Source organism: Meriones unguiculatus, chromosome 12 (genome assembly GCF_030254825.1).
Source record: "Meriones unguiculatus strain TT.TT164.6M chromosome 12, Bangor_MerUng_6.1, whole genome shotgun sequence".
NCBI classification, from domain to species: Eukaryota; Metazoa; Chordata; class Mammalia; order Rodentia; family Muridae; genus Meriones; species Meriones unguiculatus.
The window spans coordinates 80203075-80222570 of NC_083360.1; the positions used below are offsets into that span (position 1 = coordinate 80203075).

Sequence of the window (19496 nt, forward strand, 5' to 3'; positions counted from 1 at the left end):
CACACCCAAGGCTAGGAAAAATAGAACAAAAACGTGGTTTGTTTTAAATTCATATTATCATGTCTGCCAACCAATTACCTGGAATTGCCTTTTGACTCCTGGATGACATGCAAAGGAGGCGAGGAAGTTATTTCATACGCAGTATATTTTGACTCTGAGAATGGGGTAAAGTCAGCTGTGCACTATTTTAAAAAAAATCAACGTCATTCAGCTAAAGATCAGTATTTTAGAAAAAAGAGACAGGAACAAGATGCTACAAGGTGTGACTGGTTTTTTGTTTTTTACAATGGAGCGAATTAAGTTAGAAAGCTGTGCGTACTTGTTTTTACCTCTCTTTGTTTGAAAATGACTTGAGACATCTCCACTCGGTAGTCCCCTTGTTTAGACATGGCTGTCCTAAGCGGTGTCTTGCTGGTGGGCAAGAGGTATATACATCTCACAGGACAGTTGTCCAGTGTGTTCGCTGCTCCTATGCTCTGTGCGCTGGTGTTTAAGTTTGTATTGGAGAATTTCAGTTTGTTCAAGGCGCCCATCTATTCTTAAAGCCTAAGAATTTTAACCTGGATATATCCCTTGTCTCAGATCCCATGATCTGAACTCTGTGCCTCATGTTCTGAGGCAGCTCCTCTGCAGTGTTGGAAGAAAACTGACAATTTCTATATTTTCTTAAGTCGGGGAAAAATGTTGCCTTTATCCTATGTGCTATCAAGAGTTTCAAATCAACTGGAAGTCCCCGATAGGCAATTTTAATTATATATGGCTTTCCATGTGTTTTCACATGCAAACATATATCTGCACGAAACCCCACAGCTCATTTAGCGTCCGAATAGCTACAGGGTCACCATGTAACCAACTACAAAGACGAGATGGGTTTTGACCCTCCCGAGTGTTAATTTCCTTGCCTGTAAAATGGAAGGAATGGTAGGATTTACATGGTTTCTAGGGGAAATCGGTGATATTTCGTTTCACTGTAATTAAAGAACGTGACTCCTTCTAGGAGACCTTCCATTGGAGCAATCAATAAATGGTTGCCACTGTCATGGCGGCAATGATGCTAGTATTTCCAAGTTAGACTTTCGCCGTGGTGTCTTTGCACTGCTGTTTTGCTACCCCCTGACACACAATTCCTCAGTCATTGCATTGCTCAGTCACCGTTAGTTATCTGAACACGCACACACACACACACACACACACACATACACACACACAAACACGTTGGTCATCTTGAGGAGAAAATATGACAAAGGTGGTAAATAAGAAAAGATTTTAGTGTTTTTCTCCTCCCCCTTCTCATTCTCATCCCTGTAGAGAGTAGTCAGAGTTTTAGTCACTTAAATACCATTTTCAGAGTAAATAGTGACAGGACTGTCCGTGAAGAAGTGCATTGTGTGCTGTTAGAAAGTAGATGGATAAAGACTCCTAATGTGTAAAGAATGTTTTCGTTTCTGAGAGAACAAGTCATAATGTTTTACTGCCTTTCATGTATGGGTCAGGACGTGGTGTTGTTTTCATTACATCAGTTTGGACTAGAAAGGATTGGAGCACTGGCCGTCAAGCCAAATATTCCCATCAGTTACATTCCCGATTTCTGTTGGAATTTAACCCACTCTTTAAAACAAGAAGAGTCTGCTTTCTTTTCCACCTCAGGACTCCCCACCCCTAGTCCTACTTTCGATCAATCCTTATTTCAACACTGACGCAGGCCACCGGCACTAGGGGTTCTCAACCTGTGGGTCTCGACCCCTTCGCCAAACTTCTGTTTCCCGAAATATTTATGTCGTGGCTCACGACCGTAGCAAAGTCGAAGTTAGGAAGTAGCGACAACAATAGCTGTGTGACTGGGCCTCCCCACAACGTGAGGAGCTGTACTAGAGGGTCGCAGCGTTAGGAAGGTTGAGAACCGCTGGCCTAGCGTATCCACCCCGGCAGTCCTGCTGCTCCGTGCCTAACTTTACTCCTGCCCGCTCTTCTCGCTTCCTTCACCCCTCATTGCCCGCGCAGTGCTTTTAGACAGTGTCTGTGGAAAGACTTAAGACCCAGATAGAGCGGGGAGCACGAGAGTGCCTTCCTAATAACGGCGTCGCTATCTAGATGGTACAAGTGATCTCTTTTGAACAACACGTCAGCACTCTAAAACGTCTTTGCCCTCTTATCAATACTGCGTATTAACTGGCTAATTTTTTTTTTTAAAATATCTTTTAAGGAGCAGCCTGTATTGTTCGGATAGTCCATCTATTCAGCCTACGTCCGAACCCAAAAACTGCACCTTGCAGAGGGATGGCTTTTATGAATGTGTTTTCCAGCCGATCTTTCTATTGTCTGGCTATACAATGTGGATCAGGATCAATCATTCCCTAGGTTCACTTGAGTCTCCACCCACGTGTGTCCTTCCTGACTCTGTAGGTATGTCGGACCAGTCGTATGTTTTCCTTAGATTTGGATATCGTTTTCTAATCACACTAGATTTCAAAGAAAAAAAAAACATTGTTTCTGTTTATAGAGGAGTTTGAGAAAATGGTTGGCCTTAGAAGCTTTCTAGTTTTGAGTTTTTAATTACCATTTAGAGTTTATTTTTATGTTATTTGTAGTAGGTTTGTCTATAAATATATAATAGATTCATAGCAATTGGACACTTCCATAAAGCACTCGATGAGTTTGCATATGTCACTGTGAGTACAATTTTATGCGGCTTTTATAAAGTATAAAATATCCCTCCAGTGTAGTTCTGAAAGCATTTGCTATTTTTATCTGAAAGTTTTGTTTGTATAATCTGAAGGCTTTATAAACTGAGTAGTCATATTACAAAGCTTTATTTGCTAGGCTGGGTAAGAGAGACATTTGAAATATTTAAAAGAAGTAAAGAAAATTAACAAAAAAAATGAGGTCTAGAATGGCATTCACAAATTTTCAAAAGGTATATTGAGATCAGAGGATTCAAAGAACCTTTGAGACATTTGATGTATTCTTCCAGTGTCACTGCAGAATATTTGAGAAATGGCCACACTGCTGACCATTTATTTTGTTGCTATCCATTATTTTGTTAGAAAATTGTGCCAAAACAGTATATTTTTCATATATTTTCAATGAATCAGTACAGATTTGAAGTAGGATCCATATTGTGTTAAATATAAGATGAACTTATTTTAACTATTAGATCTGTTTTTTGATAGAGATGCCCAATCAATTGATTATCATTTTCTTTACACAATTCGCCTGTGTTTGTGTGTGTGTGTGTGTGTGTGTGTGTTTTTATTGCAATTGGTACATTTGTGTTACTCAATTTTCCAGGGTTATAAACAGTCACACACAACGTCGAGTCAACAACATGCTATCTACATAACATTGGGTGTCTAAATCAAAGAGCTTAAATCAGGCTCTGTCTTGCCTTAGGGACATAGCAACGTGGGGTGTAAATTTCAGCTCCTCCTCTCCCAGGCTTTTACAGTTTGGATTAGGCACAAAAGCATTCTGTATCACCCATCAACTGTGCATTGCTCTTCATGCCCCACCCTGCAAGTGCGCCTCACTGTGATCAGTGTGTATGCTGCTGCTTGGCAGTCACGGAATCTATCCACCGAAGCACAAACAAAGAATTAACTCTTTCGCTGTCCCAAACACAGACACTTCCTTTCTTGAAAAGGAATGGCCTCTTCCAGAGATAAACATTTTATCTTTCTATTGGCTTGGCGATGAACACGTTCATGAGCTGTGAGGAGTTTAATGATCGTGAGAAACTCCATACTAGTGGCAAATTGAGGTATTTCATCCTGGGTGTTCTAAGCTCTTAGCATTGATGTCTTACATGATTAAAATGCACTGCCCAAACGAGAGAGCACACTCTTTACGAGGTAGTTGTTTTCAAGAGTGAGATGGCAAGCACTCACGTGTGAGCCAGCTCTTCTTTGTTCCCTATGACTCAATAGTGTCCTGACCTGCAGAGCTTATGGAATCCACAGGTTGAGGAGTGTCTACAGAGGTCTTTCCCAGCTCCCCCTATGCAATGCCTGTACATGGCTCTAAATTTATGGGTTGTATTCCTGGCAGCCACTACAGTTGTATACTTCATACTCCATTCAAGGGCTGTCTCTCTTTGGAGAGTTGTGTCAGAGGTACCCATCAAAGTAATCAAATAAGAGGAGCATCCTGGCCATTGTCCTTGAGACCTCAGGCTCTACCTGATGCTGGCTCATGGTAGCTGCTGAGGGGGAACTGATGGGATCTGAGCGAGGAGGGTGTGCCCCCAGGAGAAAACTTTCTTGCCTGCTAGTGTGAAAGTGTAGTACGTAAGCATTTTAGCATGTTGCTAAGGCACCCGAACCCATGGCTCCATTCAATGAGGCGCTCACCACAGTGGACACAAGACGTTAAAAACAATGTTGCTTTGTAAATATGAAGTAGAAAGATGAATACTATTACATAATATTATTTCTTTTAACTTTTCTAGTAAAACCGTTACCTCCATCTAGTGTGAAAGCAGAAATTACTGTAAACATTGGATTACTGAAAATATCTTGGGAAAAGCCAGTCTTTCCAGAGAATAACCTTCAGTTCCAGATTCGATATGGCTTAAATGGAAAAGAAATACAATGGAAGGTACTTTTTACTTTAAACTGTTTTCTTCTCCTTTAATATCCATCTCCCCCCTCTTTCTCTCTCTCTGTGTGTGTGTGTGTGTGTGTGTGTGTATGTGTGTTTAAATTGGAGTCTCTCTGTATAGCCCAGGCTAGCTTCAAAATCACTCTGTAGCCAAAGCTGGCTTTGAACTTGTAAACCCCTGCTATTTAAGTGTTTTCTGAACATATATTAATAATACTTAATACTGGGTTTCATTATGGTATCTTTTTATCATATATGCCCCCTCTTACCTACTCTTATCTATCCTACCATTGATTCCCTCTCTCTTCCTAGCCAGTTGCCCGTCTACATCTTTGGTAAGAATGTTTTTTTCACGGGAGCATGGGCAGCTCATCAGTGGCTATACCACTAAAGAAAATGTCTCACCTTCCCCCAGAAGCAGTAATGTCCTCAGGGAGAAGTGGGGGCCTTGGGAGCCTCTCTTTCCTCCATGGCCAACCTCGTGCATATATCATGCAGATGATCACAGCTGCTGAGAGTTAAACATGCAACAGTATCTCATAGTGTTTCAGACTTTCACTGCATCCCATTTTTATTGGAATATACATACAAAGAGTATACTCTCCTGTAGTGTGTAGTTACTTTCATTATTTAGAGTGCCATAGTTTAATTAAGGATTAAATTAAATTAAAAGGTCTTAATCCCAACATTTCCCAAAGGTTTCTTGACAGGACATTTTTCTCAATGAAGTGTTCTGTGAAAAAGAGATTACGAGGTTAAATTGACTCATTGTACCTTTCTAGGGTAGAGATACAGTTTATGACATTAAAGGTTTGCAGAAGGCCTTCACTGATGTTTCATCCCTCCCCCCATACACATTTTTCTAGGGACCCACATTTCTTCTAAGGTCTTCTTATAGCTTTCAGTATATGTCTGCATGGGACAGATTTAAAATAAAAATCACAGTGTTGAGTGTGCACATGGGAAATTTTATGTCAGTTTGGTAGTAGCAGATTGCTAAGACTGGAAATACAAGAAACCCTGAATACATCATTGACCTCAGCTGTGGAGTCTGTGAGTATTATCCGTTCCATTCTCTAGAGAGGCCCTATCTGACCACCATGTTAGAATTCTGTCTTTGTGGTAGAGAGACCATCAGAAGACAAGGATTAGCAGTAGGGTAAGAGTGTGTTTGGGACTGACCTTGCAAGGACATCGAGTTGACAAGGGAAGGAGCAGATGTGGGAGGCAGTGCTCCTTTGGCTGGCCAAACTTCACTGAAGTGTTTCTGAAGTGGGAAAACAGAACATCACTATGGCTTAAGCTTGGAGTTTAAGTGTGAGGTTTTTAAAAGAAGTGTACTTCAGGACCCATGGGAGGCGCATGCATCGACAGTGTGACTTCCTTTGCAGATACACGAGGTATTGGATGTAAAATCAAAGTCAGCCAGCCTGCCGGTGCTGGACCTCTGTGCGGTCTACGTGGCACAGGTGCGCTGCAGGCGGTCGGATGGACTGGGGTACTGGAGCAACTGGAGCAGGCCAGCCTACACGCGCATCATGGATGTGAAAGGTCTGTGAACGTTTGTTAATGTTTCTTGGAAGTACGGAAGCGGGTGCTGTGAATGTGACTGAAAACATTCATTCCAAGGACATGTATCCAACTTGGGCTCCTTGTCATTCTGCAGCTCCCCTGAGAGGACCTGAGGTTTGGAGACTAATGGATGGCGATGTTACTAAAAAGGAGAGAAATGTCACCTTGCTTTGGAAGGTATTTCTAATTCCTGCCTTTTACTTTAGTCTGAAGTTGTGTTTGTCTGTTCTTTGTTCATAACCCTGTAACTGTTTATCTCACAGATGACCCCAGATCTTCTGTTTTAATGCGTTGGGAGGTGTGGTTGCTCAGAGCTGAGTATCTGGAGTATTGGCATCACCAGGTGTCTTTATCGTTTTCTCAGTTCAATTATAATCATGTCAGTGCAATTCTGGCAAAGTCTTGAACTCTTTGGGCTTCACATTTGTCATTTGTATCAGGATAAGATTACGAAATGATAATTAGTATTGCTTAAAGCATACTAACTATTCGAGACTGAACAATGTAAACATGGCTTTTCTCCTCACACTTCAAGCACACGAGATGTAAAAGAGTATTTGACCTATGGATGGCAGAGGATGAGGGTTTTCCATAATGATGGATAATCAAGTGGAAATGCCAAAGCTTCCATTCTCCTAAAGAGTTAACTTCTATCCCAAGTAAATCATTTCCTCAGCAGATTTCAAGCTTAAGACTGATTTAGTAATAAACTACATGAGCTAGGCAATGTTGTGTTTATTATATAAATGTCAGATCAATTTCAGTTCCCATGAGGAAGGAAATTAATACATATTTACAAACAGTTACCTGATCTATATCAAAATTGGTGTAAGAGCTTATATACACTTAGTACCTAATTCCAGTTACTATGTAATTTTGTTTACATGGTAATGCAATTTTGAAACTGTTGTTCATTTTGACCTTTTTACTTGAAAGTAACATTAAGAATCGACGCTGATATTTGTTCAATACTGAGTGTTCCTGCAGAGAGGTACTGCAGTGGTTTGGCTCAGATATTAGAATCTCTTTCTCTCCTGATAGCTGTGATAACTCCCCTGTGGCCCAGGCTACAGTAAATCTCGTCTCCTTCCTCATACTCCATCATGACCTTGAGTAGAGCAATGGCTCTTCTTTCTAGATAGTTCCCATGCTTCCCATGTTTCCTCAGTGACGTTGCCTGGTGGCACATTCTGTATTTGTAAGTGCATCCTCCAAACGTGGCTGCCACCTGTGGCTTGAGTTGTGTCCAATGTGATGCAAAATCTGAATTTTCACTTTTTACTTAATTTAGTTAACTTAAATTTAAACAGTCACAGGTGGCTGGTGACTGTCATATTGGATAGTAGAACAATATAGGTTCCTGAGGGTTGCTCTGAAGGCAGAGATAGCATCTTTACTAACCTTCTGTCTCTCGAATACTATAATACCTTTCCTTGAATGAACCCACTTTCTGTTTTGTGTTGCTTTGCTTTCTTTAGCCGAGTAGAATTTCAGTGATTATGGTCTCCATGTTAGTCAGTGTTGCATCATCAACAAAGTGTCTGTGATATATAGCTTATAAAGAAGAAAGGTTTACCTGACTCAGGGTTTCAAAGCTCTGTGTCCTGTTGGTGCCATTGCTTTGGGTCCATTGTGGTGGAAGCACATGGCTAAAGAAACGAATGCACAATCCCTCCTAATGGCAGCAGGGACATGAAAGAGAAAGGAAAAAGAGAAGGGCCCAATGGCACTTTCGAGGCACTCTGCTAATGACCTTATTCCTTTTCACTAGGACCTAATGACTAGGACTTCTGTCCTGAAGTTTGCTTCTCCTCAGGACAGCACAGCAGGCTGGTGGTAAACACTTAACCCACGGCTTTGGGAGATATATCAGGAACCAAACCTAGGTCCCTAATCTAGGTTCTAAAGCCAGAGTAAGATTTTCATAGTGTGGACAGTCAAAATCCCATAAAGCTATAGGGTAAGGCTACATACAACAAAACACAAGTTCTGAAATTCTAGCGCTGTGGCTCATGGGGTAAAGACATTGGCCACTAAGTGTGATAACCTGAGGTTGATCCCTGGGTTCTACATGGTGGAAGGGAAGAACTGACTTCCACAAGTCGTACTCTGGCACATTCATGTGCCATGACATGAAAACACACCCACCCACATACATGTACACGCACACAAACTGGGTAGATACATGTATTTTTTAAAGTAAATAAAAAACAACTTCTCTGACATTTTTACATATAAAACTTTTAGTTTTAGACTGATATAAAAATAGCAAAGAACATAGAGAATTGCCTCAAATCCCCCACATCCTGTTTTATCCACAAATAATGCCCTTACACAATACATTTGTTACAGTTAATTTAAAAATTCTGATGTCATTGTAATTAAAGTTCATAACAGATTCCAGAGAAGCTAGAATTTTGTATAGTTTGGTCCAAATGTTCTGATGTTTGCTCATGATTAGATTCCCCTATGGGGTTTTGGGTACAAAGCACACATTTTTTTAAAGCAACATTTTTTTTTATTTTTTCATGCTAGATTAAGGCTACATACTACCTCAGGATAGCAGAACTGACGTGAGTCTTGCAGAGGTCACTTCGGGAATGGTGTAGCCTCTGACTGTATGGTGACTTTCTCCCTCTTTGTGTTGTGCATTTGGAATGAAGTCACTGTGACAAACTGCTTGCGAGTGAAGAATCTGTGAAAAAATGATTTAGAATTCTTTCTAATGGCAGACTCACATTGTCTCACATTTATTTATGTCAATGAGCATGGGCTATGAAGATTTAGTTATTCATTTGGACCGAGCATATATATATATATATTTTTTTTTTACCAGAAATACTTTTGAAAGCTTTGGATTTTGGAATACTTGTACATCCTTTATCAGTAAAACATTTTCTTTCCTTCCTTCCTTCCTTCCTTCCTTCCTTCCTTCCTTCCTTCCTTTCTTTCTTTCTTTCTTTCTTTCTTTCTTTCTTTCTTTCGTTTTGTTTTTTGAGAATAGGGTTTCTCTGCGTAGCCTTGGCTGTTCTGTGCTTGCTTTGTAGACCAGAACAGCCTTGAACTCACAGAGATCCACCTGCCTCTGCCTCCCCGAGTGCTGGGATCACAGGTATGTGCCACTGCTCCTGGCTCAGTAAAACATTTCTAATCAAACATCTGAAATTCAAAGTGCTTCCAGTTTCTTGGGCTTCATGTTAGCACTTTGGGATTTCAGCATGATTGGATACCGGATATAGAGACACTCAATCTGAACTGTTTTATTACATTGTTCATGGTTTTCTTACTCCAGTCTTCAGAGCCTCTTTGAAATGAGCCATGTCTCTGACATATCCCCAACATGGGAGGTGCTATTTAAAAAAGAAACAACTGTTTTTATGTTCATTTATTTGTTGTTTGTTTATTGTGTGCTGTGTGGACACCTGAGTACCCTGACACATGTGTGGTGTCAGAGGACAATTTACAAGAATTGGTTCTCTCTCTACCATGTGGGTTCTGGCAATCAAACTCAAGTCATCAGGTTTGGTGGCAAAAGCTATGCACTCTCACCAACCATATTGTCAGTTTTTCAATGTTACTAAGTTGAGCTTTATTAAAATAAATTCTGACATGAGAAAGACTTCAAGAGAATAAAACGTTCATTGCAGCAAGGACACTTCAGTGTCAAAAAAAAAAAAAAAGGCAAAAACAAAAACAAATAGCCCAACAAAAATAAGGACCAATATCTGAATAGAAATGTAACCAAAGCAGACCCAGAGGTCACAAATAAAAACACAAAAAGATTCTCAACATTGTTTGTCATTGTTGAGGATTTATAAAGTAAAACAGCAATAAGGCATGATTTCACATCTGTTAAAATGACTAATTATGCCAGTCATGGTGGCACACTCATATAATCCCAGCCCTGGGGGAGGCAGAGGCTGGCAGATCTCTATGAGTTAGAGGCCAGCCTGGTCTACAAAGCAAGTGTATGACAGCCAAGGTTACACAGAGAAATCCTGTCTCAGGAAGGAAGGAAGGAAGGAAGGAAGGAAGGAAGAAGGAAGGAAGGAAGGAAGGAAGGAAGGAAGGAAGGAAGGAAGAAAGAAAGGCCAATTATGTTTAAATATATTTTAAATTGCTGGTTGAGAATACAGAACAGCAAGAAACTTGGTTTGCTGATAGTGGAAAGCAAAATTGTGCAGCCACTTTGCAAGTTAAACATAGCCTTGATGGAGTGTCTTACTCATAGATGCTTCCCTGGGTGACTCGAAAACTTTTTCTACATGAAAACTTGTACATGAGTTATTCACTGTATTCATAATTATTAATCCACTCTTTTGTGAAATGCTGAAATGGCAGGTACAGTACATTACACATTTGCCCAAACCTAAAACTTCGTAAGACAAAGATTAAACCTTACAGTATACAGACTTAAAAAAAAAAAGCATAAAGTGGATGATTCTAGCATGAAATACAGATTATGACTAAGATGTCTCTGTCACAAGTGTATGAAATGACCTCACTGAGCGCGGCAAGGGAAAAGGGCTTCATTAATTTTGGAAAGGAGTGTGAAATGTGAAAGATGGAAGATGCTACAGAGATACTTTGGAGCTGTACATTTCTCCCAGGAATGTAGGCTACCAGTTGTAAATAACATTAGTCTATATCTTGGAATGGAAAAATTAGGAAGACAAATTGAAGTGAGCACATTTTTCACTGCTCAGCCAAAATGACGGCTGTAGTCGTAGGCTGGAGTTAGTGAGCAACGTGAGCTCATGGTAAGCTTAGGTGTATTCTTACAGAAATATTTAGAGATGTGTGTATTCCCTGATTTTGGAAGCTAAGAGGGCCTAAAAGTTAAGACAGTCCTGGAGGAAGAAATGTTTCTAACATTATTATCCAATCAAAGAAATGTTCATTTTAATGTTGGAGCAGTAAATATACAGGTGAACCATGAATATCTTTGAAAAAAAATTTTTTTTACTAATGGTTACAAAACTAAATATTAACACATCAAAACAGCACAGACTTTTTCAGATAAAATAAAACTGGTCCTTCCTTAGATAGTTGTTTTTTTTTTTTTTTCCTTATGATGGTTGCTTCCACCCTTCCATCCCTGAGGTTCCTACCACTGAGGATACATGCATGCATCTGGGTGACTGTGCCTCTGTGACTCGGAGACACTTGTCCTGGTCTGTGTTATAAAATTCATCTTGTTGTAGCTTTCTAAGGGCTTGGCAGCATTCTTTTACCTGCAGTAGGTAAAGTTAGCTGGGAAGTGAAGGGTATTGCTGGACTCCTCAGAATGGAAGAGCAGCATTGGAGCTGGCATGAGTTTTACACAGGAGTCTTCCATAACATGCTCCTTCTTTTCTTTTCTTTTCTTTTTTTTTTTTTTTAAATAAAAAGCTATGGGACAGAAATGCTCAGGGCCACATAAACTGCCCAGAAAGCCTCAGTTATTTGTTGAACTTTAAGGTTGTTTGTTTGTTCATTTGTTTACAAAAACTCTTGTTGCTTTAGGTGATCTTCCAAGTACATCCTGAAAGAACAATAGCAGATTTACCTGGGTTCTCCAGGTGGCGATAAATCCCAGAGCTTCCTTGCTCCTCGGCTGAAACTTTGCTTGCTTGTTAGGCGAGGATCCTTCCTTGTCAGCCTTTCTCAGTGATTAGAGTGAAAATTCCTAGTATTTCCTACATGTTCTTGGTATTTCAAATGTTCTAATTTGTGTTCTTACTTCACTGTCTTTAAGGGATTTAATCTCTGGATCTGAAGGAAAAAGAAATCAAAAGGGGAAAATTAATTTCCCTGTGCTGCTTGATTCCTAGATACGCTCATGCCTGCTGCGTGGCATGGTTTTAACTCCCACCCTCTCTCCCGATTCCTTAGCCCTAGGTTGAACAGTGACCATCCTGGCCTTAACTCCTGTCTCCTGGTGGGAGCGTGTAAGAACTCCGTGAGCTCGGTCGCTACGAACGCTGTGGTCCGCGTGCTGATCAATTTCTGTGTTTACTGCAGCCCCTGAGGAGAAATGACTCAATGTGCAGCGTCAGGAGGTATGTGGTGCAGCACCGCACCGCCCACAACGGGACGTGGTCAGAAGACGCAGGCAATCAGACCAACCTCACTTTCCTGTGGGCAGAGCAGGCGCACGCTGTTACGGTTCTGGCCATCAATTCCATCGGTGCCTCCCTTGCAAACTTTAACCTGACATTCTCACGGCCCATGAGTAAAGGTAAGGGATGCTGAGGAGCTGGCCACCCTAGTGGTTTATTTTTATGCAGAACCCTCTTGTTTATTGTGATTAGTTCAGCCCCGCTACTAAATTGTGCCGTAGCTTGACTGCATGACTCTCCTTCTATAGCGCCGCACCTACATCATTCTTGCCCCTCTCCACTCCAGTTCCTTCCACGAACCCCCTCCAAAATTCACAGTCTCTTCTTTATTATTAAATATTATACACATGTAAAACGTAACCTATCTGAGTCCATTTTGCTTTGCCCGTATGTACATGTGTCCGGGGCTGACCAGTTGGGATTAGCCAATCTATGAGGGAGGTGACTGGTCCATCCTCTCTCAGCAGACACTGGTCACCTGTGAGCACCTCCTGGGGTGGGCTGGAGGAGCGGGTCACCATGTGGGAAACATTTCCCCTGTCCATCTTGGCAGGTCAACTGGTGTTGCCACTTCTGCTTGTCTTGTTCAGGCAGCCATATTGTTTAGAGTTCATGTCTAGGGGACACAGTCAACAGTAGATGCCCTGGGCCTCTGGTTTCTACAAGTCTCCCTTTCCCTGTTCCATGGTTTTCCCTGAGACTTAGGTGTACAGGTTGTACTGAAGATTTATTAGTTGGGGTGTGACACCCCCTTTTAGTATGTAACCTCTATACAGCCCCTCTTATCTAAAATTTCCTCGGAGCAGTCCAGAATCCACTTTCATACTTACTCTCTTGTCTATGTGAGAAACAGGGCAAACCAATAACTATGTTCATCTGAACATTTCTGAAACGACATTATCAACAATAGAATATTCCAGTGAATCTAATACTTAAACCCTTTGGAATAACAAAGGTCACTCTCTCTCTTAAAAATTAGACTATAGAGCATTTTTAACATAAATATAAAGTATTTTGTTACATATAGTACTCTGTAAGTACATACTGTATATATTATGATATATATTTCCATGTAGTACATTTATAGTGTTTACTTATATATAAAATACTATGCATTTTAGTAATAGCATGATAAGCTATATAGACTCAAATTAATTTCTGAGACTTGGAAACTGTTGAGGTCTTTATTTGATGTGGGTAGTGAACACCTCCCCTTTATTAATATTGTTATATTTGATTATTCTGAGCATTGATACTTTCTTTTCACAAATGCATATTTTAAAACTAATTAATTTTGGAGGGATGCTCATGTCAGAGTATGTATGTGGAGGTCAGAGGACAGCTTGTGGGAGTTATTTCTCACCTTCCAACATGTGGGTTCCAGGACATCCGACTCAGGTTGACAGGCTTCGTGCTGGTGCCTTTACCTGCTGGGCTGCCTTGCTGGCTCAAGAGGCACTTCCAACAGGAACCTCTAATCTGGATTGTGTATTGAACACATCATTTTAAATAGAAAATACTCATTTTCTGGCATCTCTACCACCCTGCTAGCCTTTTCCAAGGGTCACTTCTTTTGGGAAGTCTTTAATTATTGCTTGAATATGTTATATCCCTTCTTTAAAGTTCAGGGCACATTCTAAAATATTAAGGACAATTTATTATTTTTAATTGAAACTGTTATATATATCATTGTGAGTGTGTTCATGTGTGGTGTGTATTTATGGGAACACATAATACAGCGTGTATGTGGAAGTCAGAAGACAACTTAGTGGAGTTGACTTCATTTTCCACCTTTATGTGAGTCCCGGGAATTGAGACAGGTTCTCCTTACGTAGGTCTGGCTGGCCTGGTACTCACTATGTCGACCAGTCTAGCCTTAAACTCACAGAGATCTGCTTGTCTCTCTGTCCTGTCAATGCTGGGATAGAAGTCATGTGCTACCATGCCTGGACAGGGGTATGATTTTTTTGAAAGAAAGTAAACAGGAGCTTGATCTTAGGTTGAGGGTAGAGAAACCATGTTGAAGAAATGATGTTGACAGGAACTAAATTTCCTCTCACAGGTTTGGGGTGGGGAAGTCTTGGCTCCCAGTAGATGCACACCTAGTCAGGTGTTCACAACTCAGGGCAAGAGATGAAGTAAAACAAGGGTGGTTCATGGGTTGGGGCATGGCCTGTGGGTCACATAGACATGACAGGAACGGCCTCCTCAGATGTGGAAATCCACCAAGGCTTTCTGAAGGGACTCTGCTGAGGGCATTCTTTGAAAGTCTCACTCACCAGTGGGAGAGAAGATGGAGTGGGTGTCAGAGAGGGTGGTTAATAGACTTGTGTGGGGTTCCAGCTGAGAACAAGTTTGACCCTATCAAAATTCAAAACTTTTATATTTGAGGTAGAATCTCTTTTCTTCTCCAAGTCATAGACGCCTACATTCTGCTTGTGTGATTTCCATGACATTTGTAGAAATTGTCTGCCTCCTCTTCCCTCTCCATTTATCTGTTATTTCTCAAGACAGTTAGTAGATTTTCATTCACCTTGAATTTAAAATGAACTCCTCCTCTTCCTCTCAGTGAGTGCTGTGCAGTCACTCAGTGCTTACCCCCTGAGCAGCAGCTGTGTGGTCCTGTCCTGGACACTATCACCTGGTGATTACAACCTACTGTACCTGATTATTGAATGGAAGAATCTTAATGAAGATGATGGAATGAAATGGCTTAGAATCCCTTCGAACGTTAAGAAGTATTATATCCATGGTATGTTTACAGTTCTTTCCATGAGTTAGCCTGACACTATAGACTGACGATTCAGATAATAAACGGGTTCATGACAACCTCAAAATGAGGATTCCAGGTACTACCAACTGAATTATAATCTGGTTGCCCGGTCAGAAAGTTTGCTGCATGTCTGTGAGCATTTTTCTTTTATGTTTTACACAGATGCAATCAGACGTCTTAAACCTTCTCCCTAACCCTTTCTGTCAGAATATGTGATGATCGTATAACCTTTTATAAGTGTACATAAGGTATTTATTTAGTTGAGCTCATATTGCTTCGGTCTTACTTTTTAAAATCTTCTAAGGTCTGATGCCAGATTTCCCTCCAATTCAGTACCCAATTATAATAATGTCACTAAGCAGTGAGTGGGAGGGCTAGGCTGGGAGTCTGAGGACTCTGGACCTGTTGGCCTAGGTCAGTGTTATCCCTCCAAGAGTGGCCAGTTACTCGGAGAGTTAAGAGCCAATGACATCAACAGTTCCAGGCAGAGCCAGAAGGAAGGGAGGTTAAGTAGGGGGACTAGGAGCTGCCCTGGTCTTATACCATCTAAGGGAACCACACTTTCCTTTAATTATCAACGCCTAAATTTATTTATAAATTATGAGCAGGGAAGCAAGTCCATGGTCAATGCAGTAGGTGGTTACTCTCCAATGTGAACCAGAGGGATGATGAACCAGGCTTCTCAGAGCTCTGCCTGTTATGGGCTGCCGGTCTAGTACCATTAGCGTTTTCAGGAATCAATGCCAGGTCTGTCTCGAACATGGCTGTGGGGGTTGTCATTCTCCGTGTATTGTGACCCTCACATAGCACAAGAGAACTTCTTTTTGTGTGACTTCTTCAGGGAAAACTGAGCAAGCTAACTTCACTTAGGAAGAGACTCTTCCTTACTCTGAGGATGATAAAAGGGAGAACATGCGAGCCTGGGGTAGCACATTCAGGAACAAAAGAAAACGTGCCTTGAGCTTGAACAAATTGGCTCTCACTGGCACATGCCCTTGGAAAACCAGTCATTTGTGTCTTAGAAGGTTTGAAAACATATCTGAAAACCAGGATCACTACTAGCAAACTTTGGAGTGTTGAGGTTATTTCTGAAATTTCTTTAGACATCAAGCCAATCAGAAAATAATGACTAGTGTTGGGACAGCATAAGCTGCAGTTTTCTATATAGATTTCATTCTTGGTTAGCAGGAACTTTGTTTTTCTTTTCAGATAATTTCATTCCCATTGAGAAGTATCAGTTTACTCTTTACCCTGTATTTATGGAAGGAATTGGAAAACCAAAGATAATTAATGGTTTCACCGAAGGTAAAAACAAAAGTATTTTCTTTAAAAAACAGAAAGTATTTGTGTGTTATATATGTGATGCTGATATGCACATTTGTCCCACACCCACGTGGAGGCCAGGGACAACCCTCGGTACCCTGTTCCTTCTACTCCGGGTTCTGGGGATTGAGCTCAAATGCTTTCCCTGCTGAGGTGTCTCCTGGCCCTGCTTTACTTTTTCTTTTCTCTATGTATTTCCTAGTTTGTTGGCAGTTATACTATCACTGGATTAATTTCTTCCTCATAGGATCATGTAGAGCTGGGATTTTTACCTAGAGCTGTCATTGGGTTGTTTAAGGAAATTCTGTCTTTCTTTTGTCTGAAACTGGATCATTAAATTCACCGGATACCTTCTGTTTGGATTACTGTGCTTACCCTTACTTTAATTACTTTTCCTTTATATTTTTAAAAATTTATTTATTGTTTGTTTGTTTATTTATTACAATTTATTCACATTGCATCCTGGCTGTGGCCCCCTCCCTCATCTCCTCTCACTCCCTACCCCCTTCCTCCCTTTTTTCCCTCTATGCCCCTCCCCTAGCCCACTGATAAGGGAGGTTTTCCTCCCCTTCCGTCTGCCCCTAGCCTATCAGGTCTTATCAGGACTTGGCTGCATTGTCTTCCTCTGTGGCCTGGCAAGACTGCCCCCCCCCCCAACCAGGGGGAAGGTTTTTATTACTTTTTAAGTTAGTAAATCCAAGTAACACAGTGATGGAGTTTCAAAAGAGAAGCATTGTACTTGCTTCTAGAGTAATATTTATTACTCAACAAATACGTGTTGAACATTGTTCTAAGAACTGGACACTAACTGGGAGGAACGTAAGTCTGCCTTTGTGGGACTTAAGTCTCACGGCTGCACAGGCAATGATGGTCCATGAATGTGTTATTTAAGATACAGCACCAGGTGAAAGTCAGTGCCTTGAAGGCAAATACAGGTGAGGTGATGACAGAGTTAAACCTGTTGAGGGAGGGTGGAAATGGTCTTTCTCTGGGCTCTGGTACTTGAGCAAAGCTCTGAGTATGGGAGGGAGGAACACTGCAAGCTGGGGTGCCATGTGCCACCCCCTTAGGAGTGAACCCTTAGGTAGCTGAGGCAGCAGCAAGAACATCAGGCCATGAAAGACTCTGCCTAGCAGTGTCTCAAAGCAGATGCTGAGACCCATAACCAAGCCTTCAGCAGAGTGTAGGGAATCATATGAAGGAAGGGGGAATTAGTATATCCTAGAGGGGACAGGGAGCCCCACAAGGTCCAAATATATCTGAGCACAGGGGTCTTCTATGAGACTGTTTATCCAACCAAGGACCATGCACAGATATAACCTACAACCCCTGCTCAGACATAGCCCATGGTAGCTCAGTATCCAAGTGGGTTCCCTAGTAAGGAGACAGGAATTGTTTCTGACATGAACTCATGAGCTTCCCCTCCCCCCTGAGGGAGGAGCAGCCTTGCTAGACCACAGATAAAGACATTGCAACCATCCTGAAGATACCTGATAAGCTAGGGCCAGATGAAAGGAGAGGAGGACACCCCCTCTCAGTGGACTTGGAAGGGGGCAGGGAGGAGATGAGGGAGGGAGGGGAGGATTGGGAAGAAAAGAGGGAGAGGGGGTACAGCTGGGATACAAATGAATGTATAAAATTATTTAAAAATAAAAAATATTAAAAAAAAAAAACCAAACATCAGGCCAGAATGGCTCATGCAAAGGCCCCGAGGCCTTCAGCAGCAAGGACACCAGTGTGTCTGCAGCTGAAAATGAAGATTGGCAGATGCTGGCAATAGGGTCTGCAGGAGCAGATCATGAGTTCATTATGGAAAGTTTAATTGATGCTCTGACTCAGAGCTTAAAAAACAGTTAGATGGAGAGGCCTGGCAAGTACACTGTTCTAAAACAATGTTTTGCTAAATTTCAAGTATGATATTAGTCAAAACAGCTCTTAACGTGGACACAATGTATTTTTATTTCTCCTTTAAAAGTATTTATTTTAATTTTTCCATGCATGAGTCTTTGCCTGAACATATGTGTGTGTACCAAATGCATTCCTGATACCTCAGGGGCCAGAGAGGCAATCAGATATCCTGCACTGGAGTTATACATGGTTGTGAGCTGCCATATGGGTGCTGGGAAGTGAACTACATCCCTCTTTGAGAGCAGCCAGGGCTCTTAACCCCCGAGCTATCTGTGCGGCCTCTGCTTTCTTCTTTTTAAGGCTTCTGTGTGGCTGAAGGTAATATAGACCCAGTGGAATTAGAATATGTGCACATTTCTGTATGTTTGAAGGTAACACAGGCATGAGGAAATTAGAGTGTATGTTCCACCTGTGATTTTGCAGAATCGTCTTTGTAAGGGGATGACCGTTTGACTCGTGTTTCTCTTTCAGATGATGTTGAGAAGCAGAAGAATGACGCGGGGCTGTATGTGATTGTGCCCATAATTATTTCCTGTTGTGTCCTGCTGCTTGGAACACTGTTAATCTCACACCAGAGGTATTGCATTAGGTTAAGGGCTTTTACCATAAAGAGTGTAACTTAAGCATATTCAAGGTCTGACATAAAACCTAACTCATAATACTAACAAATTTAAACGCGTTAAAATGTTTTTTTATATGTATCTCATATGCAATTAACATGACACAAATGGAAAGGTTGTTTTCAGGAAATGACTTTTCATCGTAGTATGGCAACATACACTTGAAGGCAGAATTCAGCTTTAAATTTTTTTTCCTGTGAACTAGGCAGTGGTGGTACACATCTTTAATCCCAGCACTCAGGAGGCAGAGGCAGGTGGATCTCTTCGATTTTGAGGCTAGCCTGGTCTACAGAGAGACTTCCAGGACAGCCAGGGCTACACAGAGAAACCTGGTCTCAAAAACAAACAAACAAAACAATTCTGTGTACCCATTCAGGAACCAGCTGACTCATAACAGAAAATCCTGGGCAGTGTGCCCTTCGATTTGGTAAAAATGGCTTTTAGGGCTCTGCAGTCTGGACTGGAGATTTCAGTGAGATCGTGAGACCTTCAAAGCACATGTTTCGTGGCAACTTTTCTCAGAGGACTCCAGGGACTCCACTCTGCTGCGGAAAGCTCCAGGGTGTCTGGTTCGGCCAACGCCCTCGAGTTTCCTGGTGGTTC

The 19496-nt window shown here is 41.4% G+C and overlaps 1 protein-coding gene across 3 annotated transcripts in view; it reads left to right on the forward strand.

Annotated features, from left to right (window-relative positions):
* Lepr (leptin receptor) overlaps nucleotides 1–19496 on the forward strand; it is a 78336-nt gene that overhangs the window by 45389 nt on the left and 13451 nt on the right. For all 3 annotated transcript variants that reach the window (XM_060365981.1, XM_060365980.1, XM_060365979.1), the window contains exons 11-18: nucleotides 2204–2403; nucleotides 4445–4593; nucleotides 5988–6147; nucleotides 6263–6345; nucleotides 12172–12388; nucleotides 14839–15021; nucleotides 16252–16347; nucleotides 18745–18850. In XM_060365981.1, coding sequence (XP_060221964.1) covers nucleotides 2204–2403; nucleotides 4445–4593; nucleotides 5988–6147; nucleotides 6263–6345; nucleotides 12172–12388; nucleotides 14839–15021; nucleotides 16252–16347; nucleotides 18745–18850 — 1194 coding nt within the window. The remainder of the gene's footprint in view (nucleotides 1–2203; nucleotides 2404–4444; nucleotides 4594–5987; nucleotides 6148–6262; nucleotides 6346–12171; nucleotides 12389–14838; nucleotides 15022–16251; nucleotides 16348–18744; nucleotides 18851–19496) is intronic.